The following is an 8,873-nucleotide window of genomic DNA, read 5'->3' on the forward strand; positions in this document are numbered from 1 at the left end:
TGAGTCCAACCCCATAGCACCTGCTACCCCCCAGCTCCCCTCCCCGCTGACTCCATAGCACCTGCAGCCCTCCACCCCCCCGCTGACCCGAGCACCTGCTGCCCCCGCTCCCCACTGACCCCATAGCACCTGCAGCCCTCCACCCCCCTCCTGCAGACCCCTAAGCACCTGCTGCCCCCCCACCCAGCTCCGCTCCCCACTGACCCCATAGCACCTGCTGCCCCCCCACCCAGCTTCGCTCCCCGCTGACCCCTGAGCACCTGCTGCCCCCAACCCAGCTCCCCTCCCCGCTGACCCCTGAGCACCTGCTGCCCCCAACCCAGCTCCCCTCCCCACTGACCCCTGAGCACCTGCTGCCCCCAACCCAGCTCCCCTCCCCACTGACCCCTGAGCACCTGCTGCCCCCAACCCAGCTCCGCTCCCCACTGACCCCATAGCACCTGCTGCCCCCCCACCCAGCTCCGCTCCCCACTGACCCCTGAGCACCTGCTGCCCCCAACCCAGCTCCGCTCCCCACTGACCCCATAGCACCTGCTGCCCCCCCACCCAGCTCCGCTCCCCGCTGACCCCTGAGCACCTGCTACCCCTAGGATGACCAGATAGCAAGTGTGAAAAATCAGGATGGGGGGTAATAGGAGCCTATATAAAAAAAAGACCCCAAAATCGGGACTGTCCCTATAAGATCGGGACCCCTGGTCACCCTAGCTGCCCTTCACCCCGCCCTGCCGACCCCTGGCACTAGCCCGTCCCCATACCACGTGACATGGCTGGACCAACGGCGGGGGGGCGCCCACGGCGCATCACGTGACGGAGGAGCAGCTCCCTCCCCGTCACGTGAGGAGGCGGCGGCGCTATTACGTCGCACGCGCCTCTGCGCGTGTTTCCTCCCCCCGCGCGCCAGCAGCTGGGCCATGGCGCACGGACACGGGCACGGCGCGGGCGGCTGCTGCTGCGGAGCCGAGCGCGAGGAGCCCCCCGAGCGCCGCGGCCTGGCCTGGGGCCTCTACCTGCGCATCGACCGCGAGCGGCTCCAGTGCCTCAACGAGCGGCGGGAGGGCAGCGGGGCGCGGGTGTTCCGCGCCTGGGAGGAGCGGGGGGACCGCAGCCAGGTACCCGCCGGGGGGGGGGGGCGGGTCTAACAGCAGAGAACCGAACACCCTTGCCCCGCCCCTTCCACGAGACCCCGCCCCTTCTACGAGACCCCGCCCACTCTATCCCTCTCTCCCTCCCCCCACCATTGCTCGCTAGCTCATTTTCACGGGGGAGTGGGGCAGTTGTGGGTGTCAGGGCTCCGGCTGGGGGTGTGGGCTGTGGTGTGAGGCCAGGGATGAGGGGTTTGGGGTGCAGGAGGGGCTGAGGGGTGTGGGCTCTGGGAGGAAGTTTGGGTGCAGGAGGGGGCTCAGGAGTGGGGTAGGGGGTTGGGGTGCAGGAGGGGCTGAGGGGTGTGGGCTCTGGGAGGGAATTTAGGTGAGGGAGGGGGCTCAGGACTAGGGTAGAGGGTTGGGGTGCAGGAGGGGCTCTGGGCTGAGGGGTGTGGGCTCTGGGAGGAAGTTTGGGTGTGGGAGGGGGATCAGGACTAGGGTAGAGGGTTGGGGTGAGGGAGAGGGTGAAGGGTGTGGGCTCTGGGAGGGAATTTAGGTGCGGGAAGGGGCTCAGGACTGGGGTAGGGGGTTGGGGTGAGGGGTGCAGGCTCCAGGCGGCGCTTACCTCAGGTGGCTCCTGGGAAGCTGCTGACATGGTCCTCTGGCTCCTAGTGTCCTGTGGAGCTGGCACTCAGGGTGGGGGCAGCACGTGGAGCCCCTGTGGCCACCCCTGCACGCCTAGGGGCTGCAGGGACATACCGGCTGCTTCCAGGAGCCTGGTAGGGAGCCTGCCTGCCCTGCAGCGCCGCTGACTGGACTTTTAACGGCCCGGTTAGCGGTGCTGACCAGAGCCACCAGGATCCCTTTTTGACCAGGCGTTCCAGTCAAAAAACAGACACCTGGCAACCCTAGGAAGGGGGGGGGGGGGCTGTGGTTCCAGGTATGGGGTGCGGGGGGGGGCCCACAGGTACAAGAGGTACCAGTGCAGCTGGGTGTCACTCTAGTCTAGGGAGTCCCTAAGGTCCACCATGTCCTGGATGGCAATGGGTGTGGCTGCTTGCCAGGGAGCTCAGCTCTGGGCCCCTGCCACCCGGACCTAAGAACAAAGGGCTGGGAGAGAATCCCCTGGGTGTAGAGTTTAGCGTGCGCCCTCCCCCCTTTGTCGCAGCCACCCACTGTGCGATCCCTGCCTGCCTCCAGCTCCTGTGCTGGCTGTGCTCAGCCGGCAGTGGGGGTTACACCATGAGGGAAAGTGGGCAGGGCGGGCTGAGAGATTCCAGGCTGTCTCCAGTGTCCTGGCCCTGAGGTACCAGCAGTGAAGGTCCACACTCTGTGTTTGTGGACCTCCCTGAGAGCTTAGTTCCACCTGGGACACTGACCTTTCGGGAGTTCGGTTCCTCTATTGATTCTGGTTGCTGCTTCCCAGATGATGCCAGCGCATTCGCCATACCAGTTCTTCCTTGGCTTTCTTTGCTTTCTTTTTCCTCCCTCGGGTACCTGATTTGATGCTTGTTTGGCATTCAATGTTCCAGTCCCAACCACCTGAGCCTTCTTTCTTTGGTGGTGGTTTCTAACATGCCCTGCTCTGTCCGCCCCCTTCCTTTCGCGTTTGGGTATTCACCCACGAAAGCTCATGCTCCAATATGTCTGTTAGTCTATAAGGTGCCACAGGACTCTTTGCTCCATTTGTGATTTTGACACTCTGTGACATGTGTAATGTCTTCCTCAGCCATCTGTGGTGGGCAGCCTAGCGTAGCATGACATTAGCCATAACAAAAAAAGGCTTTGTGTCTCACGCCTCAACAGATACTTTCTAGTGGATGCTTCAGTGGGTTATTGAATTAAATCTCTTTCTACTGAATACATTAGAACACTTACTAGTAGGCAGAGTATCTGGATAAAATACAACTGAACTATAATTTTCAGTGTAAACAAAATTCATTGGATAATGCATTGTCCATATTGTTCATTCATAATTCCCAAAATAAAGTAGTGCATATTAACATGGTTCTACAGTAAGTGTATTAGCACAAAGCTTCCAATGGAATGCAGATATGAACTGATGTAGAAGGAAGTGCATGGGAAAGGCATTACAGAATATCTTCATTATCTGCTTCTAAAGGATTTTTTTAATCCAGTTTTGTATCTTTTAGTTTGTCGAAAGTGATGATGATGAAGTAGAACTTCTGTTTAATATCCCGTAAGTACCTGCTTGGCACCATTTCATGCCCTGTTAGCACCTGATGCACTTAGTTTTATTTGTGGTTGGGTTCTTTGCTCACAGTAGTCTTCCTTGTATGCTCTTGGGAAATAAACTAGAAAACCAGTTTGGGTGATGGCAGCTCTTCTTGACTGAGATTTACTGAATTGTATGATGTATAATCAAGACTAACTGGAAGATAGTGGAGGTGAAGTCACTGATTCTGTGTTTCATGGCAGGTTTACAGGCAACGTGAAGCTAAAAGGGATAATTGTGATGGGAGAGGATGATGATACACACCCGTCAGAGATGAGACTGTAAGTGGAACTGGGCCTGGCCACCAGGAAAGCTCATGTTGGGCAGATATTGTATAGAGTATCTATTTGCACAGCTGTTTTAGAGCAGGGTTTTGAAATCTCTAAGCAGTGTTTTTACCATCTCCTCAGTGATGGTCTTCCATTTGCCGTGTGTAGCTGAGACTGAACACTAGAGTGACTCCTACTAAGGGATTGTATTTTTTTTTACCTCATTGCTTTAAAAAAAAAAAATTAAATACTTTAGCTTTTCCTTTCCCACTGCAAAGTTCTCATTGCCCAATGACATCAGTATTCCTATCTCCATTTTACAGATGTCAGAGCCCAAATCAGAAGCCAGGAATACCTGACTTTAGGCTAGGCTGCCCTTTCATATTGCTGAGTAGAAGTTCCTATACTAGATTAACACTAATGTAATTATCTGGTGATAAGCATGATTAAGGCCCTGTGAAAATTGCCAGGGGGGGTGGGGGGGTGTTAATTCGTGGCAGCCTCTCGACTCGGGTAGGAGTTTGAATTTCACAGGATGTGCTTGGCTGCTGAGTTCCCCCACAAACTGCTACCATTTTTCCAATGGCATGCTGGTCCTATTTCAGGAGGTAGGGGTGTGGGACATGGGGGAGGGAGATGTCTCATCACTAGGCACTGTCCCTCTGTTCTAGCCTGGTCTGGGTCCAGGATTGGGGCCTAGATCGCTAGAGCCCTGCATGGATACAAAATTTGTATCCGCATCCGATCCACAAACATGGTCTGTGGCTATAAAGCAGATATCTGCAGATTTGCAGGGCTCTATACATCATGCTGTGCTCCGCTGAGACCTGGGCCACTGCTGCTGCTTCCTGCCCTGGCTGGGGGAGTGGTGTGGCAGGGATTAGGAGCTCTGGCAGGCCCCGGGGGAGACACTGCAGTGCTAGCTGGCAAGGAGCTGAGACCAGGATACACCACTTGAAGCACTAGCGGGGTGTGTGTGTGTAGCGGGGTGTCTAGTTTATCCCCCTGCTGGGGCAGAGCCCCCTCACAGACCTGTTTGTGCTCCAAACAGAAGATTCCAGTCTCAGCTCTTTGCCAGCTGGTGCTGTGGGGCCGGGGCTCCTAATTGCCGCAGGTTGTCAGTGCCACACGGCCTCCCAACTGGCTGGCAGGACAGGAAGCAGCAGCAGTGGTCCGGACTGGAGCTGAGCTCGGGGTGAGCTGGGGCCTGCCCTGGGCCAGGCAATTGTTGCTGCCAGCCTACTGCCTCAGGAGCAGCCCGGTACCGTGGTTTTTCTAAGAGCTCGGAGGCAGAAGCAGGAATGTTGTTTGAAAAATTATGGTATTGGGCTAATTTTACAATTTCTGTGAAACTGTGACTTATTCAGGGCCCTAATCATCACTTGGCTTTCCACTAAAGGAGCTTTTTCCCCCTCATCTTTGCTCTGTCTCTAATGCACTAGAATCCTAACCCCTCTCTCTATAGAATTTATAGAAATGTAGGGCTGGAAGGGACCGTGGGAAGTCATCAAGCCCAGCCATCTATGCTGGGGCAGGACCTAATAGACCTGGACCAGCCCTGACAGACATTTATCCAACCTGTTCTTAAAAATCTCCAATGATGGGGGATTCCACAACCTCCTTTGGAAACCTATTCCAGAACTTGACTACCCTTCGAGTTAGGAAGTTTTTCCTAATAGCTAACCTAAATCTCCCTGGTTGCAGATTAAACCCATTTCTTCTTGTCCTGCCCTCAGTGGACATAGAGAACAATTGTCGTCTTTATAGCAGCCCTTAACATATTTGTAGATTGTTATCAGGTTCCCCCGTCAGTCTTCTTTTCTCAAGACTAAACATGTCCAGTTTTTGTAACCTTTCCTCATAGGTCAGGTTTTCTAAACCTTTTAGCATTTTTGTTGTGCTCCTCTAGCGTCTCTCAAATTGTCCACATCTGGCACCCAGAATTGCACACACTGTTCCAGCTGAGGCTTCATCAGTGCTGAGTAGAGCAGGACATGTCCTGGAAGTGCTGTGGGTGGCAAATGTCTTAAATCTGCAGCTCTGTTTGTTCCTTGCTCTTGTTTACTACTTGTAGTGTGTTGACAATTCCTGATATGATGCAAGTGCTGTTTTCTTGGCTGATCCAGTTGTGTGTGTGTGTTCCACAGGACACAGCCAGTTTAATAACCTAGTGGTGGGAAGAGAGGGGAGATAAATAAATCAATTAGCTGAGATGCATTTTAACCGCTGTTGTGTTTTTTCTCCACTCCCAGGTTCAAGAACATTCCTCACATGTCATTTGATGATGCAGCCAGAGAACCAGATCAGATGTTCAGTCTGAATCGAGATCTAACAGGAGAACTGGAGTATCCCACAAAGTATGAGACAGGCTCTTCCCTTCTCTGTGGTGCATCTGTTAGGGATGCACTGGAGTTCATTCCTCCTGGAGCCAATGAGTTTGTGTTCCTTTTATCAGAGCCTACTCATATGCTATTCAACGGTTAGAAAGTGTTAGGAGCTGGAGAGCAGTTCCTTTACTCACATCATAACATCTCATCAAATAATAGAATGTGTTTTTTGAATGCCTTTTCTGGCTCTTCCCAGCACTTGTGTTGGAGTGAGAACGCTACCTGTCCCTAAATGGTGTTGAAGACCTTTTCCCGGGGGAGGGAAGTTCTTGGGTCTTGCATCCTGGAGGCTCCCCAAACTGAATTCTAAATGCCTTGTCTCCTCCACCTCTTACACCAAGGAGGACTGAAGAAGGCTCCTTTTACTGTTCTCCAGTCTACCAGAGGAGTCACATGTCAGACACACCAGGTGCTTCCTTCACCCTCCCTCCCAGTTCTTGTTGATCCAAGGAGTGAATGGCTAAGACACCAGGTCTCCTACATGACAGTGCTTAGTCTCCACACCCCAATAGGTTTTCCTTTTCAAGTAACACCTTCATCCTCTTTAGTGCAGAAACTGCTCCAGAAATTAGGATTTATTTCCTGGGTGACTGGTTACATGCTGAACTCTGAACTCAGTCTGTTTTTTTGTTTTTTCTTCCAGAATTGCTCGTTTCTCAAATGTTTACCATCTCTCCATCCACATTTCCAAGAATTTTGGAGCTGAGACAACAAAGATCTTTTATATAGGCCTGAGGGGAGAGTGGACAGAGGTGAGTGAGAGCAGGGAGAAAATGAACAAAACACATCACAAATGCAGAAGTCGTCTTGAATTGCAACTTGTACAGTTGGGTCTGTCTAGATGTGGTTATTTATGAGAAACTTGGAAAGCGCTATGGAGACTTGTTTTTATTATCAGTAACTGAGTTAATTTGCTGAACTGAATCAACCCAAATAATGCTTGGTTAGTTTCCTTCCCTGAATCCAACGTGAACTGCTGTGATTCTGGGAAGCCACCTGTTAAGAAGTGGGAGGTGCTGGCATTGCTGTTGGATTTATTTAAGGGATATATTTTTGTCACAGGCATGATTCTGTTAAGAACCAGTTACATGCAGAAGAAGCTGCAGACTTGCAACTACAGATTTAAAACATTGACATAGCATAGGTTCAGCATCCATCAAGGGATGACTTGTAAGGTAAAGCATTCCTTGAGCTGGGACAGGTGCCTGGGCCTCAATGGCTGGCACCAAATTCAGTTTGGGCAGATCTTGGGAAGGGTGGGAGAGACTACTTTGGACAGAAGTGAAATGGGAAGAGCTGGTCAGATTCCTTTTTTGGTGGAGTAAACTGAGTTTTAATGGGACTAAATATGTTTGCCTTGATTCAGGCTTATCGACATGAAGTGACCATCTGCAACTATGAAGCAGCAGCAAACCCAGCTGACCACAAAATTGATCAGATCATGCCGGAGACCCACTTCATTTCCTAACAGTAGCACCAGGATGCTCCCAAAGGCTTTATTATCAATACACTGAGTTAATGGACTGACTCTGAAGAGAACAGATTCTTGGGGCACTGGAGAGAGTGGTGAAATTGCTTTTCTTTCTTCTTGTCTTTGCCCTGGGAAGAAGAGTGCCAATGCATGAAATCTCTTTATAAAGTTAATTGGTTGCTAATGGCAATCATCATCTGTTGGGGGCTTCAGCACTCTGAAGAATCAGGCTTTAACGTAGTGGAGTGTCTCTCCTCCACAGTGGCAACCTAGTGGCCTAATCGTTTGTTGCCAATTGAAAATAAAAGCATATCCTCTCACTGTGTATGCCCCAAGCTTCAAGATTGGTTTGTGTCTGAAATGCTGGTTATTGGAGACAAACAACACAGGGAAACATCCTCTGGTTGCTACTCTGTTGTCCCTGGGTGTTGAACAATTGGTGCTGGTGTGTGAGGCTTGAGCCGAACAGTGACTTGATGTAGGGTTATTGCTGTATTGAGGAGAAAGGAATTGTAAACTAAAACCTGCATCTTGAGATTCTGTTCCCCTGAAATGTAAATTCTGAGGGAAATCTAAACCTGTGGGAGAGATGCTGGATCCTTAACATACATAAAAGTGAAAATACAGGATTGTATGGTTGAGGGGGCTTAGCAGAAAGTGTTCAAAGCATTGTGTGAACATTTAAAGTTGTGGCTTTTTGCTGAAGGTATGGAGCCTCCACTCCATGTTAGAAGCCAGAGCTGGAGACCTAGGAGTTCCTTTAGGCACAACTTTATAAGGAATGTAACTAATCTTTCCTAATAAATCTATGGCAGATGTAATTTGTTTCATTTCTTGTGTCCCTTCCTACTGCATCTTGACTTATGTGTAGCCATGTACCTGTCTAGTTGCAGAAAGGGTTTAATGCAATTGAGTGTACCTCTCAGATGTGGGGTGCTTTACAGCCAAACAATACTATCATTAAATAGAGCATGGTTACCGTGGTGTAACAGTCAAAAGAGCTATGAATCTAGCAGCCCAAAACCACTTTATTCACCATTAATGGCTAAGCCCCAATAAAAAGTTTCTGCAAACAACTATGAAAAGTGGTGTGAGGGGGGGGAAAAACCAATGTGCAGACTTATAGGTCCAAAGCAGTGGTAATAATTAGCTACCACTGGAGCAACAGCCTCAGGTTTATTTCAGTGTTTGCAGAAATAAGAATTGTGATGGATAACCTAGCTGTACATTCCATTCATGGCATATGTATGAGGCTGGCAGCTGGGGTAATACACTTCGATTACTTGTGTCGTCTTGTATCCGCAATGAGGATGACATCTGGTAGTGATTGGAGTGGCACGCTGCAATCTGTGTTTGTTTCCTGTGGTGCTCAAGGAATGGGGGAAACATTAGATCTTCCTTTCAATTGCTTTATGTGACACATCCAGT

The 8,873-nt window shown here is 50.7% G+C and overlaps 1 protein-coding gene across 1 annotated transcript; it reads left to right on the plus strand.

Annotated features, from left to right (window-relative positions):
- Positions 1-911: 911 nt before the first annotated feature.
- PITHD1 (PITH domain containing 1) lies at positions 912-8,266 on the plus strand. The gene is made up of 6 exons (XM_065421653.1): positions 912-1,109; positions 3,236-3,282; positions 3,522-3,599; positions 5,840-5,944; positions 6,618-6,726; positions 7,341-8,266. The coding sequence occupies exons 1-6, from the start codon at positions 912-914 to the stop codon at positions 7,440-7,442; spliced, it is 639 nt and encodes a 212-aa protein (XP_065277725.1). The 3' UTR covers positions 7,443-8,266.
- The last annotated feature ends 607 nt before the right edge of the window (positions 8,267-8,873 follow it).

The sequence above is a fragment of the Emys orbicularis genome, chromosome 23 (assembly GCF_028017835.1).
Source record: "Emys orbicularis isolate rEmyOrb1 chromosome 23, rEmyOrb1.hap1, whole genome shotgun sequence".
Classification (NCBI taxonomy): domain Eukaryota; kingdom Metazoa; phylum Chordata; order Testudines; family Emydidae; genus Emys; species Emys orbicularis.

Coding starts and splice junctions, on each gene's coding strand:
- PITHD1 (XM_065421653.1), top strand. CDS start 912: ATGGCGCACGGACACGGGCACGGCGCGGGCGGCTGCTGCTGCGGAGCC. Junction 1,110..3,235: donor AGCGGGGGGACCGCAGCCAG/GTACCCGCCGGG, acceptor TGTATCTTTTAG/TTTGTCGAAAGTGATGATGA. Junction 6,727..7,340: donor TGAGGGGAGAGTGGACAGAG/GTGAGTGAGAGC, acceptor GCCTTGATTCAG/GCTTATCGACATGAAGTGAC.